The 22,468-nt window shown below is 42.0% G+C and overlaps 1 protein-coding gene across 1 annotated transcript in view; it reads left to right on the forward strand.

Moving 5' to 3' along the window:
- Positions 1–22,468, forward strand: part of MED13L (mediator complex subunit 13 like) — a gene marked incomplete at its 5' end in the record, with an annotated part of 372,787 nt that overhangs the window by 341,745 nt on the left and 8,574 nt on the right. The window contains 6 exons of the mRNA XM_025192712.1: positions 3,719–3,907; positions 6,050–6,273; positions 7,987–8,129; positions 12,896–13,054; positions 14,402–14,578; positions 19,832–19,983. Of these exons, the coding sequence (XP_025048497.1) occupies positions 3,719–3,907; positions 6,050–6,273; positions 7,987–8,129; positions 12,896–13,054; positions 14,402–14,578; positions 19,832–19,983 (1,044 nt within the window). The remainder of the gene's footprint in view (positions 1–3,718; positions 3,908–6,049; positions 6,274–7,986; positions 8,130–12,895; positions 13,055–14,401; positions 14,579–19,831; positions 19,984–22,468) is intronic.

Below are 22,468 nucleotides of genomic sequence, written 5' to 3' on the forward strand. Positions count from 1 at the left end.
CAGCTCAGTACTGGGGAGGGAAAGGGAAGGGAAGGGCTTCCCCACGCTCCCAACTCAGCTTCTAGCCTGAGCCACTGCAGGCATATGCCTGCATTTCTGGAATGTCTTTACAGTTACGAACTGATTCAGCCTTGCCAAGTTAAACTAACCTGCAAAGATTGAATCAATTCAGACTCAGGCATATTGAATGTCTGTCCCTAGCTTGTATGTTCTGTCTCAGCCTGTTTATTAGATTCACTTTTAAAACATATTATTTAATGCATATGATGTATTAACATATATCTATAGCATTGCATTGCATAAGGTGTGCTACTCTATTACTATCTGATTGTTAAAAATATATTGCCATATAGCCTTTGTATACTGGAGTAGTTATTGACTGTGGAATTATTTAAGAATTAAATTGGTATCATCATGAACGGTATTTGGCCTGTTGCTGCTACCACTTGCTATGGGTTACGTACATCTTTATCAGAGACCCACCCACTGTAATATATATGTGAAGGCAGAGTAGGCCAGCAAATGCAAAGAGAAAGCTTGTTATATACATGTGTGCACATGCACATGAAAAGGCAGAAACCTTCTGCCATCATTTTCAAAAGCAACTTGTCTTTCTCAGTCCTCAGTTTGATAGCCTAAATCAGAGCTGCCAAAATTCATCTGGTCCCATGGGCTGAACCAGACCCACAGATCAGTCCTACATTTCAATCCTGCTCTGCTACTGCCAAGCTGCGCCCCACAGGCTAAGAGCCTGCAGGGTCCAGGGCCATCCAGTGCACCCTGCATGCTGCCTGTGGGTCACTCCAAGACCCATGGGCAGTGCCAGGGGCCAGTTAATATGGCTCTGTGTACAGATGCAGCCCAGGGGCCATATCTCTGACACCTTGGGGCCTAAATGGTTCCTGTGTTTCAGAAGGATGGTTCTTATTCCTTTCTGACAATTGCATTCTATTAAGGTGTTATATGTTGGGCACAAAAGACTTTTGTCACTTCTGATAATCTTGGCCTTTTACTTTATTTGTATTTGTAGTATTAAAGGATTTCTCTAGTCATCTATCACCAGAATAGGTTTGACATAAAATCAGTATCACAGTTGAGTATTTTGTTTGTTTGACTCCAAGGAAATATTTAGGCCCAACCAAAAAAATTATAAATACAAATAACCATACTCATTTCAGTGACTGAAATATGAAAAGATGCTGTTCTACTGAAGATCAATAGTACAGTTAGATTTCAGTTTATGTAAAATGATTAATGGGCTTGCCAGTTCTTACTGCATCATGCTTATTTTCTGGGCACCTGAAGTGCGGTTTACTTAGGACATTTTGCCAATGAAAGTCAAAACAGCAGACAGCTCTTAAAATAAAAAGTAACAGAATTTACTTCGCACAACACCTTCTCTCCATTGCTGCTATGTGGTATACAGAATATTATTATTTAAAATACAAAAACCAAGCAGATGTTTATAGGTGTATTGCAATACAGTGGAGAAGAGCCTTCTACTAAAACTGTGCTAAACAAATTATGCATTGTAAAAAAAAATAAAATAAAAAAATTATACGTGGCAGACAATATACAATACAATATACATCTATCTGCATGCTCAGATGGTCACCATAGATATCATGTGCTTTATTGTTATTCTTTGATGTCTATCTTTTGGGTGAACCATCTTCTAGGCACTATATTAACCTAGTGAACAACAAGCCTCTGCCCCTAAGATCTTACCTCAAAAAGACAAGACCTGATTCAGTGTTTAGCTCTGGGATACTGTATTTCTCATTGCTGCTTAAAGAGAAGCAGAACATTGTAAACTCAGTTCTGACTATAAAAGGGATTTTCATTTAAAACATGCTTTTTGAATCACTTATTCTATTTCTCAAAGGCCATTTTCTTTGTTTGTTTCTCCTGTACTTGCTATGCAAGTTGACACTAGATCACCCAACCACTCAAATTTTATACAGTCATCTTCATCACTGTAAGTCCATATTGTTTCTGGAGAAACATTTCAGTACTGGGGTGGGGGAGAGGGAGGAATGGTTAGTCGCACTGCTTTATGTGCTGGGTCATAGCAATGCCATTTAGCATTGCGGGCACAAGTTATCTCACAAGCTAGCTTTCCTGTAAAGGCAGCAATTCCAGAGTCCTAGGAGCGGCAGTTACTATTTAAAACAAAAAAGGAGAAATTAAAATGAACAAAATAAAAATAAGAGGAGCAGTATCAACTGTCATAATTGTTATTTAATTAAGAATAGAAGAGCCAGGACCTCCCTATACCACAAATTGACGCATTGCAGGTTTACCTCCCTAAAGATGCCACCCTGCTGTCACTCACTTTACTAAATTCAGTGTGACAGCAGTCCCTCGATAGGAGGACAGTCTTCCAGTAAACGGGAGTTGTTGGTGAGTCTGAAAATGGCTGAGGCGTCCAATCCATAATCTGTGTATTTGACTACAGATACAGCAGATAGTTTTAAGAGGAAGAAATGGGTCCTGGTAATGTCAAATAACAGTTCTTTCCTTGTCTCTCTCATTGATAGGCTTTAGTAGAAGTCCTTTACCAAACTACATGTTCCTAGCAAAACACTACTGCAGCAAACAACCCCATGTTAGGTAGGGAGCTGGTTTCACAATGGAATACACGGCGGAGAGATGTTTGAGAGAAGGAGGGAGGGACACACGTCCAAGGGCAACCTGGATCTCAAATTTGATTGTCAAATCAGAAGACTTAGTGGTTCCAGATTCATTTTATAGTTGGAGTGAAGCGTAGTTGTTTTTTGTTTTTAAACTAAATGGCAATTGGAAAGCTGTGTCTGAATCACAGAGTTCTCAGGGTTCTAGGATTTTGGTAGGGCCATCCAGAAAGTCAGATATAGACCAAAAAACTCTTGCGTATATTGGAGATATTTGGGTATAGGCTTTTGGTTTAAATCTACCTTTAGTGTCATACGTTTAGTGAGCTTGAAGTAAAGTTTGTCCTCCCCTTACAGACAAGCTGGTGATCTGACCCAACGTGACATGTACTTTGCAATCCTGGTTTTGTTGACTCATTGTAAAGTTAAAAATAAAAACTTGCCTGCAGTCTTAGGGCATTTTTTTAAATCCCACCAATCAATAGGCTCTTTGTATAGCGCACTCCCCGCAGAGCAAACATACATAGTTAGTCAAATGCCCTTTCAAAGTCCAATATAAGGCCAATAGCTGCTACATGAGACCTGAAATGTAGTAGAAACCTGGGTGGGCCAATCATTCCATTTTATGTTCAGTAGCATGTGTGAAGACGTCAACATGAGAAATATGCAGTAGGGCATGCTGGTCATTCAACATATCCAGATTTTTAAATACATTTGCCTGTTTAGCACACAGATAATTATATTTCACAGGATTTAGGCAGTCGTGAGCTGCCAGACAACAGGATTTTTTTTTCTAAAGTGCTCTTGAGAGTTTACATCCTTAAATATTGAAATAAATTATATAAAATAAATAGTGTTTTCACAGAACCTTGCAAAATGGTGCCATAATCCTGACAGGAACTCGTAGTCACTTCCATGATACAAATAATAAATGATAGAGAACGAACATAGAAAGTCTCTGTTTCTAAGTCATTAATGAAGGGCGTTCTAAATAAACATGACTTTGAGGTGTTTTGCGGTATACTTTTGGGGTTGATAAACAAGCTTTTAATACTGACTTTTATTGTTTTTATGTAAATGCACAGATTGTGCCTTGCCAGTACATGCTGCAGACGATGAAGGATGAGCAGGTTTTCTACATTCAACACTTGAAGTCTTTGGCATTTTCAGTGTACTGCCAGTGCAGAAGACCATTGCCCACACAGATCCATATTAAGTCTCTTACTGGCTTTGGGCCTGCTGCCAGCATTGAGATGACCCTCAAGAACCCAGAGGTTAGTACCTGTACTGGAGGGCCAAGGAGTCCTGTTCAAGAACAGTGAATGCATCTCTTAGAAATCAGAAAGAGCGAGCATGTGAAATACTTTGAATAGCCAGCAGCTTCTTTTCAAGGTACTAGAAATGATGATATGGTGCAGGGGTGTCCTGCTGCTGATGTGCTGCCATGCCCAGTGCAGACGACAGCCCTCACCACGCTGCATTGGCACCGTCATGCCAAGACCCCAGGGTCCCCCAAGCCTGCCAGCCACAGGCTTTTTCAGCTCCATGGGCCATACTGACCTGCCCTGCCCTGTTCTACCCCCAGGAGCAGGGGTAGAAAGTGGAAGCTGAAGGAGGGAGAAGCCTGGAGACTCTGACAGCAGCAGCAGGAGAGCAATGAAGGGAGTAATGTTTGTACTGGGAGCCCAAGGGGTGCATGTTAATCTCTTGGGGGCTGCATACAGCCCTCAGGCAGCCAGCTGAACAGCCCTTATGTAGTGAAAACAAAACACTGAGCTATATGTTTATAACATTATGTAGAATAATAGCTGAGAAACAAGTAAATTTCATAGATTTCATAGATATTAGGGCTGGAAGGGACCTCGGAAGATCATCGAGTCCAGCCCCCCGCCCGAAGGGCAGGAAGTCAGCTGGGGTCATAGGATCCCAGCAAGATAAGCATCCAATTTACTCTTGAAGGTGTTCAATGTACGTGCTTGAACCACCTCCGATGGCAGGCTGTTCCAGACCTCGGGGGCTCGGACAGTAAAGAAATTCTTCCTTATGTCCAGCCTGAAACGGTTTTGCAGTAGTTTGTAACCATTCGACCTCATCATCTCTTGGGGCGCTCTGGTGAACAAATGTTCCCCCACATACTGGTGGTCACCCCTGTTAAACTTATAGGTGGCCATCAGATCACCCCTGAACCTGCCCTTTTCCAGGCTAAAGAGCCCCATGGCTCTCAGCCTGTCATCGTAGGGTCTGTTTCCCTGACCTCTGATTGTGCGCATGGCTCTTCTCTGGACTCTCTCAAGCTTCTCCACATCCTTTTTGAATTGTGGAGCCCAAAACTGGATGCAGTACTCCAGCTGCAGCCTCACCAAGGCCAAGTACAAGGGGAGAATGACGTCCCAGGATTTGCTTGAGAAGCATCTATGGATGCAAGCCAGCATTTTGGTCGTGGAGAACCTTGCATTTATCAGTGTTGAACACCATCAGATTCTCGTCCGCCCACTTGCTGAGCCTGTCCAGGTCAGCCTGGATAACCTGTCTGTCTTCTGGTGTGGATGCTTTGCCCCAAAGTTTGGTGTCATTGGCGAACTTGGCCAGTCCGCTTCTGACTCCAATGTCCACATCATTAATGAAGATGTTGAACAATGTGGGTCCAAGGACAGAGCCTTGGGGGACCCCACTGGTCACAAGGCACCATGACGATTGACTTCCGTCAATTACCACCCTCTGGGCCTGACCACAGAGCCAATTTCCCAGCCAGTGGATCATGGTGGACCCAACGCCACAACTGGCCAGTTTCGCCAACAGGTGATCATGGGATACCAGATCAAAGGGGTTTTTTTGAAGTCAAGATATATGACATCAATCTCTTCTCCCTTGTCCAGGTGATAGGTCACCTGGTCGTAGAAGGAAATGAGATTGGTCAAGCAAGACCTACCCGCAACAAACCCGTGCTGGCTATCCCTCAGAATGTTGGCGTCGGCCAGTCCATTAAGGATGGCCTCTTTAATAAACTTTTCTAAGATCTTCCCTGGGATAGAAGTCAGGCTGATGGGCCTATAGTTTGCTGAATCCACTTTCCTCCCTTTCTTGAAGATAGGCAACACATTGGCCTTTTCCAGTCTTCAGGCACTACACCAGAGCGCCAGGAGTTCTCAAAGATCCGTGCCAGAGGCTAGGCTATGATGCTGGTATAAATACTGGTATTATGTTCAGTTGCACAGAAACAATGCTGCATTTTGGACCTAGGAGACACATTTTCCAGCCACTTTGCCTAAATTATTCCTACAAAAAAGGATTTGTACCTGCTTCTGTCTATTTTACCTTCATGTTTTTTTCCATGTGTATCACTAATCCACATTATATATTATATAGGCACACAATTTTAATAGCTGTATTGATGATGATGTTGACCTTATTTGTAGCGACCCAGTGCAATCCAGCTCTACTCACCTCCTTTTATACTGGCACCCATCAAAGACAAGCAAACTGAACTGGGAGAAACATTTGGAGAAGCCAGTCAGAAATACAATGTGCTCTTCGTTGGATATTGTTTGTCCCATGACCAGCGCTGGCTCCTAGCATCCTGCACTGACCTCCACGGTGAACTGTTGGAAACCTGCATTGTAAATATTGATTTGCCAAATAGGTAAAAACCTTTAAGTTTTGTATGAGTCTGGGTTGATATTTCTCATTCTTCACTGTGTTACTTAGCTGTTTGTACATCCCTGGGTGCATCTACATGAGACACTTTACTGTGAAGTAGCTTAGTTTACTGCCAGTAAGGATGTATTTGCAAATGTACTTGCAACGGCAAGTAAGGATGCACTGCACGTAGTTATTGCACAGTAGTGCACGTGTAGATGCTTGACCGGAAGCAAATCTGTTTCCGGTCAGCCAACCACCAGAGGGCAGAAGATTGCTCCCTACCCTGAGAAGCTGCCTGCTGCTGAGGTGGGCTCTGCCACTGGAGGCCAGGCAAGGACTATGTCCCCCTGCCCTGGCAGCAGGGAACTTCAAGCCCTTTGCTCCATGATTGCGATTGATGAGCAGGGGCAGGGAGATCATTATCTCCCAGCCCCCGCTCCGTCATCGTGATCAGGAAGCGGGGGCTGTGAGATTCTTATCTCCCAGTGCCAGGTCTGCAACAGTGGGGCCAGCACTAGGAGATTATCTCCCAACCTAAGCTCTGTGGTTGCGGGGCTCAGCCTGGGAGATCCTTATAAGGATCTAGCAATGACAACAGCTTGGGTTAGATGATACAGATCTCCCAGCACCGGCCTCACAGTCGCAGAACTGGCGCTGGGAGCTCCCTGCTGGTGGGGGCTGGGAAGCTTGTTCTCTACCCAGCTCTGCGCTCACGGAGCTGAGCAGAGAACAAGCTCCCCAACCTATTCCCCAGCTTGTTCCCCATCCAGCTCCATACTCACAGAACTGAGTGGGGAACAGGCTCTCCAGCCTGTTCCCTACTTAGCTCTACAATTAAAGAGCTGGCCAGGGAACAGGCTCTCCAGCCCCTTCCCCTCAATTTCAGAGCGGGGGCTAGGAACTGTCCCAGTCAGGGGCTCACTGCTAGCTGTCCCACCAGCAGATCGGGGCAGGGGGCTGGGATGTGCTCCTCCCCTGCAGCTCTTTCCAAGTCACTTGTCTCAGTCAGGAAGCCGGAGCTGGGAGCTCTCTGCTGCTGGGGCAGGGGGACGTTGTCCCTGCCTCAGCAGCAGGTAGCCCCCCAAGGACAGGGAGCAATGTCCCAGCCCTGGCCAGGAGACATCTGTCTACTGGCCTGGTGCTCCCTGCCAGCCCCTGGGCTAGCACCCAGGGGGAGCCTAGAGCGCTCCCTGGTGGCAGCAAGGGCCCATTCCAGAGCCACGGGAAGTGGGAGCAGATTTGCTGCTAGGAGCACATCCCTGCATGTATAGAAGCCTGCCCAGGAGTGTTTACTCATGAGTAGTTTACTAGCAAGTAAATCGATCCCAGTTCAAATGCATGTGTAGATGCACCCCCTATATAGTAACCTCTCTTACGGTTAATGGGAATTACACTTAAAATGATGGTTTCTATCATAGCTTATGAAGTGCAGAGGAAAGAAGTTCTAGTTTTGTTTTATGAATGCCTACAGAGTACCTTCAAGTGCTTTTGGGACAATCCTCAGTTTGACTGGGATCTTTGGGTACTATTGCAGTACTAGTTATAAAAGCAGACAAAAAAACTTATCAGTTTCTGATATCTAACTGTTTGGCAACTCATCTTTGCAGATATGGGGACAGCATAAGAATCTGAGTAGATAGTAAGAAATGAAATAAGTATGAGAGAGAAATCTGAAAATATTTAATTTCCATTCTTTTTTTCCTTTTATCTCTAGATCAAGGAGGAGCAAATTGTCTGCACGTAAAATTGGTCTGCAGAAGCTGTGGGAATGGTGCATTGGGATAGTACAAATGACATCACTTCCCTGGAGAGTTGTCATTGGGCGACTTGGTCGACTAGGCCATGGCGAGTTGAAAGGTATGAAAATGTGAAGTTTGTTTTGAGCTAAGTGGAGCTATAAGACTTGCTTAATGGGCTGATATGAGGTGAGGGGAAGGGTGGCCAGGTGGATAGAGGGGGTATCCTTGATTCTGGATTCCCAGGGTACTGGGTGCTCTGGGGGGTTACCCAGGTTCTTCATATCACGTACCAGGAATGGAATCAAATTGACTTTGGCCTTGGTAATAGTGCTGTTTAAAAGCTGCAGAGACACTTGGCAACCCCTCAGAGCATCTAGAAGCAGGGGATCCTCTCTACCCCCACAGCCATTCTCCCTTCTCCCAGCCTAAGTCTGCCTGGAACGGGACTGGTTCAAGTGCAGGCAGTATAGGTTGGAGCATACCAAACCGAATACCAGAGTAGCCAGTTGCAGTGCAGGGGTTGGGCCAGTGAGGAAAGGTGCAGCATGGGATGCCTGGAGAACTGACCACACAATAGTCATGGAAAGCTTGGTGTCACATGACACTGAACAGGTTCAAAGAGGACCAGTTCAAAATAATATTTGATTAACTAGGTATACTTTTGAAATATTTCAGGAGGTTTAAACAGTTTTAAATTGGCTTGTATGTTTGATTGCTTGTTGTTTAAACAGCTTTTTAAAAGGCTTAAGCATTATCCCTGTCCACACACTACATGGACACTTCTGCAGGTGAGACAAAACAGATTAAGACACTTTAGAATACCTAGTTCCTTTTGTAGTATCTGCTTTTACACATTCTTGAATCCATATTTAAAAGTTACTACTATAGTGCATAAAGCAACTAATGTAATTCGGTGTAGTTTGACGTTTAGCAGTAATGAGGAAAGCACAATAATGAGAACAATCATAAAGAGAGTTGTAATACTAGACTGAAGTACTCTGTAGTATATTGGGTTTTGTAATACAGTATCATAGTATAACTTTGACCCCAGAAATACATAAAATAAGGCTTTGGCCCATAGTTATCTGCTACAGTGGAGTAGCAGGTACCGAATTACTGTTTGTAAAACTTCAGATGAAAGTTATGCTACTGAATACTGAACAACATGTTCAGTAATCTAGATGAAATTCAGATCAGGATTTTAAAAAAGTGATCGAATAACATGGTGTTACTAAAATACGCTGAGGTAAGATTGCAGGTCATCTCATTTTGTAAATTCATAGAAATATATGGTTTCTCATACATTGCTATTTTTCTGGAAAATCAAATGAAAATGTTAGCTCTCAAAAATGTTTTTGGTAGCTCATGGATTATAATCCATTAGATTAATAATTCTTTTGGAATCCAACTGAATGACAGTTCTATATAAATCTTTGTTCTCTCAGTTAAGTAAAGCTGCATTGGCTTGTGAATGCAACGGGCTAAGATGTTGTTATAATGTTTAAGAAACAATTACCAGAAGCAGTCTTAAAAAAAAGGTTTTGAGGCTTACAATAAGGCAGTGCTCTGGTGCTACCATGTGGATGATTCTGTTCAGAGGACAAGGTATCTCATGATTGAGCCAACAGGGAGATAAGTTACACATTTGAAGCACGTGGTTTGAAAGAGTAGTGCCTCATTTTTACTCAACAGCAATTCACCGGCTTAATTTACTATGAGCATATGTGGTTTCTGAAAGGAGCTCCATACTCTGTCCTGTGAATCAGGATGCTAGTTCTTATGCAGATTTGCATGGGTGACTGGGTAGTAAAAACCAGAGTGAGCGTTACGGCTCTGATAAGGGATTTAGTGCTGTGTCTATTGAACTGGAGCATGAAGATAATCTAGACAAGAGGAAAAAGATCAATTAAACAGTATGTGTGTTCCTCTTCTATCAATCACCAAAGGCAAATGTAGCTCCCATGTTAACACATTCAAAGCAACCCCAAATTTGTGGGCTTGGGGATAATTTAAAAACATTAAAACTAAAGAGTCTGCACTTTTGTACAGTAAACTAGCGCACCTACTTAGAGACCTGGTGCTTCAGTCAGTGTAAAAAAAAAGGCAGTTGAAATTTACTCCTGCCTTCCAGCTAACGTATGTAAAGGACGAATAGCCATATGGCCTTAACAGGAAGCAAGATTTCTAACTTGGTTAGTGATTAAGTTACCAACCACAGGAATAGGAGTTAGTCTGTTGGGTGAAGGAGGACAGATTAAGAACTGAATTTTTAAATCAACAGTTCCCTTCCTCTAGTTCACCTGTGAATGTCAGTTTGCTTAGATGAGGTTTCCTCCAGACTCTTTTGTGAGGATAGAATTTTGGGATAAGTAGAGACAGTCAAAAAGCCCGAGACTGAATCAATTCAGTCTTTGCAGTTTAGTCTAAACTGCAGAGATTAAACTGAGAAACAACTGGACTCATTTACTTTTGATTCAAGAAATGCACCCACATGCCTGCAGTGGCTCAAGCCAGAATCTGGGAGGCGCTAAAGCACAGCTCTCTGGCATGTAGTCAGCATGGGTTGCATGTTCGTTTCCTCTTCCTTCTGCCCCTGAGGTCTCTGGGATTTGCAGTCCAGACTCACAGCAGCAGAGCTCAGCAGGGTTGCTCATCATTTCTTCTTCCTGCTTCTAGGTGCCTCTGGGATTTGTAGTCCACAGTTGCAACCAGCAGTAAGTTTAGCAGCAAGACAGCTCTGTACTCGGGGGAAGGGGGGTTTAACCCCCCTCCATGGCCCCAGACCCCAACCGGGGTTTACCTGGGGGGAGGGAGAGGAAAAGTCCCTGCCTCTCCCCCCTCTACCCCCTCAACCCTTCTTTGCTGGAGCAGACAGCACAGCCCAGGGCTGAAAAGCATGCTGGGATGCTGGAGAGCTGTGATTTAACTTGAACCAGAAAGAGGTCTGGGACAGATGTTTCATAGACCAGTTTGACCCAAGTCAGTTAAGTCTGATCCTACATTCAACCAGGTTTATCTTAAACCAGTTTCAGCCATTTTGAAACTGGTTATGTGTACTGAGCTGCTGTTCTGTTACAGGTTTAACCCAGTTCCTGATTACTTAAACTGGTTTATGTGTAACTGCTGTCCATAGACTTGGGGTCTTGGTCTGCTTTTATTTTATAGCATATCCTCTGTCGCAATCTTAACAAGCTGGATCAATAATCCCAGTGAAAACCCTCTGAGAAGAGACAGGTCACTTTTTTTTTTTAAATTGGCATTTTGTGAGGGTTTATACGTGGAATTCATGTTGACCCAGCACTCCCATTCTAAGCACTTCCTTTTGCAGCATGCTGCTCATCTGAAAAGAGGCTTATTTCCATTTCCTCTTTTGGAAAAGGATCAGTATAGCTGAGAAGAGATCTTGAAGTAAAGAGGCTAGCTCAGGAGTGATATTTAAGTAATAGGGCATGACAGGCAGTATATTTCAGTAGGATTACTGCATGTTCTGGATGCATCCTGAGTTAAGAGGCCAAAGGCTTTCAGCCACTCCAACTTCTGTAATCCCTCATTGACACAGTGCTTAGAGTGTCATACTGGTTCTGTGAATTGCAAATAAAAATTCATAAGAAAAATTGTTTGTATGACTGATTATATAAGCAGACCTGTAAAACTGATCTTTGGACTCAAGAGTTCCATTCCACTTATATTTATATATATTTATAAATTATATTTATAAATACTAAATATTTTCCTTTTGTACATCACAATCTTTTGCAAAAACATAAATATTAGGCTGACCCACTTCACAAAGCAATGTGTTAGATTCTGTTGACCAGAAACCTGCAAATAGGAACACAATTTTTTGCTTACTAAGCCAGCTCAACTCTAGTCCTTCTTTGCAGTAATGCACTTACAACTTTTCTGTAAGGAGAGGTAGCTCAAAATAGCTGTTCTACAATAGGCATTTCCCATTACCTCTCTGTGTGGATACTCTTACGCACTGGGTACTTTTGTTATAGTTTAGCTTGTCCACTTGGGAAATGCATTAAACTTCAGAAACCACACTTATTCTTAGTGCAGAATAGGTCTCTAATGCAATGCCAGAAATCCCCTGGTTTAGTAAACTACAGACTTTGTTTTTGTTCACAGTGCAGAATAAATGTGTCTACACCTAATTTACACCTGATCTTATTTTGCAGTAGGATCCTTGTGCAGACAAGTAAGACTTTAGGGATAAGAGATGAGGTTTAGATGACAGCAAAGGGAATGAATCTTTAAGGATCCAGCGCCAACAGCTGAGGAGTACTTCCCTCTCCCAACAAGATGGGGTATTTGACTTAAAAGCCCATGTTAGAAATTAAGAGTTTGCTAATACTAACATTGTTAGTTTTGTTACTGAAAAGTATTCTAAGTGGTGATACAGTAGAACAAGGGAAGCCACATCTCGTAAACCAGAAATCAGCACACACTTAACAATAATTTTCTAAATCCCTGTCTACATCTCTCCTGGTGCTCTCCTGGTCTTCTTTCCTTTCCCAATAAGAGGGAATGTATTGTAGTGGTTAAAGTTCAAGTTCTGGTAGACCTTGGCTCTGTTCCTAACTTTAATGCAATCACTTTAAGTGACTTGCTCAAGGTCACAGTCTGTGCCTGTTCCTCCTGTGCCTATAAAATAGGGATTGTATTTCTCTATCTCAAAGGGGTGCTTTGAGGCTTAATTAGTTAACATTTTAGTGACTGAGATCTCTAGATAGGAGGTGCTATTGAAATAGGAAGTGTTACGAACATGCAGTATTTTCTCCCAAGCACTGGCATATTTCACAGAATAAAAACATTACTCTGATAGTTAACCAGGCTTCCATTCAGTTCTCTTGAAGCTAATTTTGCATTTCTGCATTTCAGACTGGAGTATCCTCCTTGGGGAGTGTTCCCTGCAGACAATCAGCAAACAGCTAAAGGAGGTGTGCCGCATGTGTGGGATTTCATCAGCAGATTCTCCTTCTATCCTTAGTGCCTGCCTGGTTGCCATGGAGCCCCAGGGGTCATTTGTTGTGATGCCAGGTAAATTTCAGCCAACTACAAAAACACTAGCAGATAGAAATGCTTACTAAGACCTCTTCTTTTGGCCGGAAGTCCACACTGGAAATGTGCCAAGCTGGAAGACCTTTCAGTGCTTAAATGGGAAGAGCAGTATAAAGTACAGCTTGGACCAGCCCAGTGGACTATAGTAGCAGATGAAGTCCATTGGAGGAGTTTGCTCCTAGGAAGGAAACTGCTTTGTGTCACTACCAAAAGGATGGTGGTCCTGGTTTGCTCAGTGGGAAAATGATGCTCTGAAGAAAAGCAGGGTCAGATTCTCAGTTAAAATGTTACAGCTATATAGACTGTGATGCAAGGAGGACTGCAGAAATTCCTGTTTTAGGAATACATTTTTAATGAAGGAATTGGAGCAGGGGAGGTTAGGTTGGGTTGTTGAGTGTATTTCATTGAAATCCAGAATGAAAGCCATCACTGCTTTCATATTCCTAAACTGTTGAAAAAATAGTTACGTTCAGCCATCCACTAGAAAACCATATTGAAGTTCCATTTGTGAAGCTTCCCTGTAGATAGTTGAGAGCAGTTGCTAAGTCTGGAATAGTTTTTTATTTTGAAGTTTTCCTGTTTTAATTAGTTTTAACGGTATTTTGCCTCTTCCTTGCCTCATTTGAACTATAGTTTTAGTTTGTTTTTTTGTCATCATTCTTTGTGTATGCATGTCTTCTCTGTCTGATATGAACTCCTGCATTCGACATTTTGTATATTTTTTTAATTTTGTTTTTTAATTTACAAATCATTATTAAGAGCAGATTAGGTCAGATTTTTTTGCTAAATTAAGATCTGGTACATAAGAACTACAATGACTCTAAAAACATTCACCCTCATATAATGCTTCTCAAAACCTGGGAGGCAAATTACTCTTTTTAATGCCATCCAACATGGGGTGCTATATGATACAAATAATACCCAGTTTTAAACAAAAGGTGGTGGTGCATTTTAATAATAAATGTCTTGCTTTAGAAATCTAATTTTGAGGGGCAGGTTTTTAAATCTCTCTTTCCTCTTTGTCCATTTCCCATTGAGAAGCAGTGGAAAGGGACAGAACTCTTGACAGAAATAAATGGGGAATGAGCTATAGTGTAAGAATTCAGGTGACACTTAGCTCTATACACCTTAATTTAATGCTTTTACTAGTAAATATCCTTTTAAAACTAAAAATTAAAAAAAATCTTAACCATCATGTTATAATGCCAAACTAAGTCAGATGCACAACAACTTAACTAAATGCACATATAGCGAGAGAGCATATATAAGATAATACTCATACCTGAAAGACTATAAACGGTTTCCCCTGTATTTTTGTCCTGAAAGATGCTGTCACTATGGGATCAGTGTTTGGGCGCAGTACTGCACTGAATCTGCAGTCATCTCAGCTGAATACCCCTCAGGATGCTTCTTGTACACACATCCTGGTGTTTCCAACCTCTGCCACTATCCAGGTAGCTCCAGCACATTATCCCAATGAAGATGGATTCAGCCCCAACAATGGTAAGTTCACTCATGAGCCATGTATGGTAGGCCCATGGCTTACTAACAATACAGGTCTAGAGCGCAACTGTGTCTGACAGCACCGCAACTATGGAGAGACTAATTCTACACTGGTCACAAAACACTTTAATTTGAATAGGAATAACTCTGATGGGAGTGGTGGAAAACAGTATCTTTCTGAGCAGCCTCTTTAGTAACCTAGCCAATAACCATGTTTTCTTCTGATAAGCAGAAGGCAAGATAGATTTGTACCTTATAGACTACCTCTCCCTTCTTCTGACAAGTCAGCAAGCAAATTGAACTTTTTTAAGTGGCCCAATATATAAATGGCTCTGAAGGCAAAACTGCAGATAGTCTGGATTTGGTTTGTTTTTTTTACCTGTAACATGGAATTTTCTTTCCTGTTGTGACTTTGTAGCTACTGTATCCTAGTTGCATATTTCCCTTTAGTTGATTGGGACAATATTTTAATTAAAAAGATTCAGATAAAAAAAACCCAAGATCCTCTTTATGCAACTTATATATATGGCACTATTGTTTTAATTAAGTATAATTTTGGCAAATAAGACCAGCCCCATATGAAACAAGAAGAGTGGGCACAGCCTGTTATGTATTGAATCAGCAGGATTCATTATTTTAATACTTTATCAAATAATTTTTCTTCTAACTTTTATTGAAAAGGGTCTTAAAATGACTTTAAAACAATTTAAATGGATAGTTACAAAAAAACTTAAAATAAAAATATTAAAGGGGAAATTACAGTATGGAAAAGAAATACTTGCTCTATTTTTAATGAAGTAGCTGCCTTTGATCTACCTCTCCTGGAATTTCAGTGGGCCTCACGAAGGGGAAGCTGTTCCTCAATACAGATGCAGCTGTCTTTTCAAGGCCCCAGAATCCTGACCAAATGCAGTGCTTACAAATATTTAACCTGCATTAACCTGGCCTTTAATGCTTCAGATGCTAATTAGAATCAGGTACAGGACCTGGCGTTTTCCAAAATGGTGCTAAATTTAATTTTCTTAACTCTGTTCGGTGTTTAATAATTAAACTGCCTCCTAAGCTATTAGGCATCTCATTTGTGGCTTGGGTGCTAAGCAGAGCATGACGTTAGTTCTGTTTTGTTTACTGAGGTTGTAGGAGGGAAGTTAATAAACTAGATTAATTTACTGTTTTTGCCATCTAATGCTCTCTGCAGAAGATGAAGGAAAATAACCAGCCCATGTGGGTTTGAACACACACGAACACAGTAAGCCAGCTTCAAATTATTCCAAGTAGTCCAAGACAAAAAGTACTCTTGTTTTTTTTCATTTAATCAGAATGAGAGGGATTTGTTAATTATAGTCTTTATTTTCAAACACCACATGTGTAGCAATGAAGTATTAACAAACTCTCTCTTTGCTTTCAACTGTATATTTTAAAGAATATGCAGAGCTACCTAGAAATATATTTACTTTACAGTGCCATTACTCTGGCCTATAAAAACAGGATAAATGGCTCTTGTTCTAATTAATGCATTTGGGCTTCCCCTATTCTCTGTGTACACCCACAGCAGAGGATTTTTGTAGTAGTCCTGACCTTCTTGTAAAGATCATCAGTCTGTTTGTTAGTGCCTCTGTTACCTGAAAAAGCTGGGTAAGAAAAATATCTTGAAAATACATGGTGATGTTTAATGTAATGTTTTCCTCCTTGTTTTTTACTCTTGTAACTTTCCATCATCTGAATCAGTCATGGTATCATAATTTGTCTTTCTATCAACTGAACAATGAGAATATGCTTTCATAACTTATTTGCCGACTCTTTTTACACCTTTCCAGCATATTGCTATAAACAAGCTGAATTTAAAAAATAAGTCAACACTGTTTTGAGGCCTGTAAGCAAAATTGTTTCAGTCTCTCTAAAACCTTAAAGTAACATCAGTCCCTCCCTTTTAATGGCAAAGAGAAGTGTACAGGCTCAATTGAGTTTAGCAAACAACTATCAAGAGTATTTTAAAAGAGACGGATTGCCATCTGTCAGAGAACTCCAGGTAAATCAAATTTATAGCCTAAAAGATTCTAGAGAGCAAACAAAGGTAGCCTGCTAGAACTGCATCTGTTGTGGGCTCCAAAAAGTACTTCTAACGTGGTTCAGTCATCAGAGAGATGCTTCCCATATTTATGGAGGACTTGTTTTGGCAAGCTGCCGATTGACATGGACACACCCCTAGAATTCAAAGTAGCAGTACGAATTTTTGCAAAAGAGTTAAGGTTTCTCCTCCCACCAGGAAGTCAAAAGGACTAAGATTGTTTTATGATCTTCACCAGCAATTAAGTAATGTATAATTATATAAACGTAGATATAAATGGATGGAACATTTCCTTTTAAAATCAACTGTTGGCTAAAAAGAACGGGCACTGAAAATCAACAACTATTCTGGTGTCTTTATTTGAAATTAAGTGAAACAACAGACTGGGCTGTCAGCTTAGAAAATTAAACTGCTTTCTTTTGCCATAGAAAAAATAGGAAGATGAAGATTTATAATTCTAGTTTTCCTGTCTAGCCAGTATGGCATATTCATGTTCTGGAGAACAAACATTCTCAGTGTCCATTTTATCTTCTGAGTTGAGACTCAAAGGAAAGACAACTTGTGATGGGAATTGTGTGATGTGGGTGACAGTTACAGCCTCATGGGAGTTCAAAGAAGGGTAGTTAGCTGTTAGTCTGACAGGGCAGTATTGCACCTTAGAGACTAACTGATTCACAGAGGCATAGCTTTCATAGGTGTTAGCCTACTTTGTGAGATGGTATGGCAGCTCAGTGGTTTAAGTGGACTTGACATTAGGACCCAACCTATTCAGACTGTTGACTTACATGAGAAAATGTCTATATACCAACTAAAGCCCTTGAGAGGTGATTTTTTTTTAATTAAAGAAATAGGATGTTTTCTCAAAACCAATGATTTTTTTTCCCAACTACTTCCAAAATCTCCTAAGAATGACCTCACCTTAAGAGTATATTTCACAGACTGGCTACTTTCCTCTTGTCAACTGTATGATCTCCAGCTTCCATTTGGTGTCTTGTCACATTCCTGTAGCAACCACAGCAAATGCATAAATGGCAAAATAATATTAGGGCATTGTTTAGGTATTGACTCTCTTACTGCACTAGAGCCTTTTTTGTTGAAGTGATTAAAAAAAACCTTCCACTGATAATTTCTTATTCTGCTCCACCTGGGGAGCAAATCCAGTTACAGAGGAATGGGCCTTTCTCCAAGCAGGTGGTGAGGGGTGTGGAAATCTGCTGTAAACTATCCTTTCTCTTCTAATAATCCAGGATTTCCTTGTGCCCTCATATCATTTGGTATGGTCTAGAGTACAATAGTGATATGAACGCATTATTTAATTTTTAAGACCTAAACCAGTAAAACTTCTCAGGTTTCCATGTTTTCTCTTTTGGTCCAAGAGGTAAATTAAAGCAAACCATTAAAAACAGTCGTAGCAAAATGACATATAGTGATAAAATGATTATACAGTTAATTTGCACACTTGTATTTTAGAAGATTATAGATTCTGCTACCCTAGCACTGATTTGTATTTAACTTTTGGGGCAGTACCCTTAGGCTGGGGACAGACATTACACATAAACCTGTTTAAGTGATCAGAAACTGGTTTAAGCCTGTAACAAAACAGATGTTCAGTGCACATAAACTAGTTTGAAAATGGCTAAAACCAGTTTGAGATAAACCTGGTTGAAGGTAGTCTGATTTGGGTCATACTGGTTTATGCAATATTTGTCCCAGACCCTTTGCTGGTTTAAAATAAACCAGATACCCCCAGCTTCCCAGCATGCTCTCTGGGCTGGGCGGGGCTCTTTGCTCCACAGCAGAGCTGGCCCCTCCCCTCTGCTGGAGCTCCAGCCAGGGAACAGAGACTTACAGGCACAGCAGGGTCTGCTGGCTTCCCCATGCTCCCCTCTCCACCTCTCACCACTCACTGCTTAAGCAGAAATCCCTTCCTCCTCTCTCCCATAGCACAGACTGTAGCCAGCAAGTGGTATGCTAGCTAATGCTGTGTAAGGCAGATAGGACAGTGTTCACTTAGGGCTTTTTGAAAGTAATCTGCAGCTCAGGTGGTAATGTCCCTGCATTCCTTCCTTTAGAAAAGGCAGACAAGGTTCTTTGAGTAAATCTGGTATCTTTTATTAGACTAACTAAATATTTGGAAAAAATTTCTTAGCAAGCTTTTGGGTTTAAAAAACGTTTGTCAGGCTGAGGAAGCATCTGCAGTTAGTGTGTGCTCTTCCTGGATGGAATGAATAGTAAAGAAGCCAGAGGCTGGTGTGCATTTTCCTTTGGAAAAAGCTATTTAAGAAAAGCTTGTAATGAAAGAGGCTTTGTTTTCTTATGGAGTGTTAAATGCTGATGGGGGAGGGGGGGAGATCCCTCCCTAATTACAGTGTTCTGCCAGGCCCTGGCCACACCGCCCCCCCCGGCCCCCCTGCTCAGCTCAGCCCTGTGGAAGGGAAGGGAGGGTTGCTCTAGCACCCCACGGCTTCTAGCCTGACCCACTGCAGGCATGTCCGTGCATTTTTGGGTTGTCTGTCTGGTTACAAAACTGATTGTGCCTAGCCAGATTAAACTAACCTGCAAATAATGAATCAATTCAGGCTGAGACTTTTTGACTGTCTGTCCCTAGCCTTAAAGTTGGTTGGATAGGTCACAGGACAAGGTATTGTGAATAGTTTCCAGAAGCCCTGGCCTTTACCACTCAAGCATACTTAGAAGTGCAGTGCTTGCTGTGGATAACTTTAGATGTACATTTTAATTACATTTTACCTATTTCAAATATATTGTTGATTGTTAGATTGCTGAGAGCACCCAGTGGCCAACTGCTGGGAGATGCAATTCATTTTGATCTAAACTACATCCATTTGGATTGCTACCAAGCTGATTTCACAAAAAGTAGTCTTTTTGGTCCATATATGACCCGCACTAAAATGCAGAATTTTAGCAGACATCAGCCACTGTGTCAAGCTTACTTTTATTTTTAATTCTCCAGTACTGAAGTGAAAAGGGCTGACTAAGCGGGGTAAAATAATTAAATGTGTACTGCTTACCTTTGGCAGCTTTTTCAGTGTATAGCTCAAGGATGTCTCAACAGCATCCTGGAAAAGGACTTGGTGTCTAATGTGTTAGACTCAGTAAACAACACTCAAGTCTTTTTTTTAACTGCACAGCAGATTAAAGGTGGTGCTTTCTTTTTTTTCTTTCAGATGACATGTTTGACCTCCCATTCCCAGAGGACATGGACAACGACATTGGAATTTTAATCACAGGGAATCTTCACTCTTCTCCAAATTCTTCCCCAGTTCCTTCTCCTGGCTCTCCTGGGATTGGAGTGGGATCTCACTTCCAGCATAGTAGGGTAAGGATCTCTATCTTTCAGGATGCACACACATAAACACAGTCATACTCCAACATAGCCTTTTCTGTAGGTCTTGAAAATTGATGAAACCAACAGCAGACAGTATCAACAGAGGAAAAACCATTCTTATTAACAAAAAATGAAGGTGTTAGCTAGATACCATCCTAGAATATGCTCCAGCCTTGTATTTATCTATGTTGCCCACTCCAGAGTGAGTCACTGTGGGACTGGATTTGCAAAAGCTTTTGTTTGCTAAGGAAAATCCACAGTCTGCTATCTACAGGCATTCGCATGTCTGATTTATGAGGAGAGGTTGAGGGAACTGGGCTTAGTCTAAAGAAGAGAAGACTTCAGGGGATTTAATGCCAGCCTTCACCTACCTGAAGGGTGGTTACAGAGAGGATGGAGCTAGACTGTTCTCAGTGGTGGCAGATGACAGAGCAAGGAGCAATGGTCTCAAGTTGCAGCAAGTAAATGACAGCGCAGGGCTAGGGTTTCCATGGAGACCAACCCAAGTGGTGCTGGCAGGGCACGCGGCTGTGCGGGTAGCTGCTTTGGGGCTGGGGCCAGAGCCAGGATCCTGTGGTGGTGATAGTATGGGCTGGAGCCAGGACAGAGCTGCGATCCATTGCCTGCACACCCTGGGCAGGGACATGCAGGCAGCAGATCGCGGCTCTGCCCCAGCTCCAAACTGTGCTGTTATCACTGTCCCTGGCCCCAGCCCTGGAGCAGCTCCCGCCCAGCCGTGTGCCCTGCCAGCACTGGTTGGGTCGGTCTGCATGGAAACCCTACCCCATGCTGTTATGGCCCCACTGCCCCTGGGGTCTCCGTAGAAACTGGCTGCTGCTGAGAAATGGAGCCTGGCCACCTCCTGGATCCACCATTTTGCCCACCCCGGTTCTAGTGTAAAGCCAGCTGATTTGGCACAGTGCCTTTTTGTTCTGCTAAATTATATTGGGGTGTACCTGTTGCTGGTATCAGCCAGTTGGATTTGAAAAAGCAGTTATAGACCTGAGCTGGTTGTGAAGTCTTTTCAAAGATAAACCGCTGAGTGGATTATTTCTCCTAACAATAACTTTTGTCAGACCATAAACTCTGCAGGTGCTGGAATTTTATGCAAATTTTGTTTCTTCAGTAAAATATTAGTCTTGGGCTCATGCTGCTTACAAGTTATTTTTTGCTTCAAGTGGCTTTTGAGAAGCTGGTTCCAGCATCAATGCTTATTTAAAATGCAAATTATATTTTGATAATTTAAGAAAGAATTGTTGACTGTTGAATTAAATTTAGCCTAATCTTGAAGCGAGTTTGGCAGGGCTCTTCCTCACGCTGTCTCTGTTGTGTAAGAGACTTCCTGGTGTTTTTGTTTATGCCCATCAGAATCCTTTCCATGCCAAACATGCAGAAACTGCAGGAATTGCATTTGTAATTTGGCAGCAGGAAGGCTTTTATTCAGAAAGTGTTGGTTGAAGCTGAAACATATGTAGCAAAAAAAAATTAAGAATTTTTTAGTCAAAACTTTATAAATAATCTAAATTAATGGAGATTAATCTGCCCATTAGAACATTTAGGTTGCTTTTTAACAATCAATGTATATGCTTAGAATCAGGCAATCTATTCACTTCCTAACCAGTGGTGGGCTGGGGTTTTTGATTTTAAAAGAAGAGAAATTGTAAATCTGGTATGATATAAAGTCCAGAGCAATGTTTGAATGCTACTGATTCATTCATTGTGACACAGTAGCATAATGCTCAAAATGTGACTGTTTTCCTCTATTAGAGACATTCAATCCACCCCAAAGTCAGTGATTTTCATGTTGGAAAATGTGCCAAATTGGCAGTCTGGACATTTAAAGCCCTTTGTTTATTCAAAGAACAGGTACAGCTACATCTTAAGCTTGCCATATTTCCCTGGTACAGGTGTGCCTCAACTGACATCTTAATGAATCATCTCCATGAGAAGACAAGATAATTTAATTTCCTTGCCATTGTTGCCAAAGTGCCGATTGTAGTGTGTATTTAGTAGGTGTGTGTGAAGCAGCTAGCATTCACTTCAGATTCAGCCAATTTGGGGGGCTGTGATTCGATTCGGTAATTCGAATCACTGTCCTGAATTAATTTGGTCGAATCTGATTTGGAGATTCAGCTGCTGCTGAATATCCAAATCTCTGAATTTCCCAGGCCCATCCCCTGTCCGCTCTCCCAGCCTGGCAATGGCTGTCCCACCCGCCCTAGCTCCTGGTACTTGGGGGGGAAAAAAGCCCTGACTTACCAGGTGCTGCCAGGTGGGGGAGACAATCCTCGCTGCCCCACGTTGCCCAGTGCTGCATGGGGGGCTCTGCATGAGTCCTCAGAAGCCCCAAGGCCGCTGCAGCAGCTGGTGAGTTTGGGGGTTGTTGTTTTTTTTTAAAGGGCCAGAGCTGGGGTGGGCGGGACAGCCATGGGGGACTGGGAGAGCAGGAGGGGGGCGGGAGGCTCATGGCAGGACC

This window comes from Alligator sinensis, unplaced genomic scaffold (assembly GCF_000455745.1).
Source record: "Alligator sinensis unplaced genomic scaffold, ASM45574v1 scaffold216_1, whole genome shotgun sequence".
Classification (NCBI taxonomy): Eukaryota; Metazoa; Chordata; order Crocodylia; family Alligatoridae; genus Alligator; species Alligator sinensis.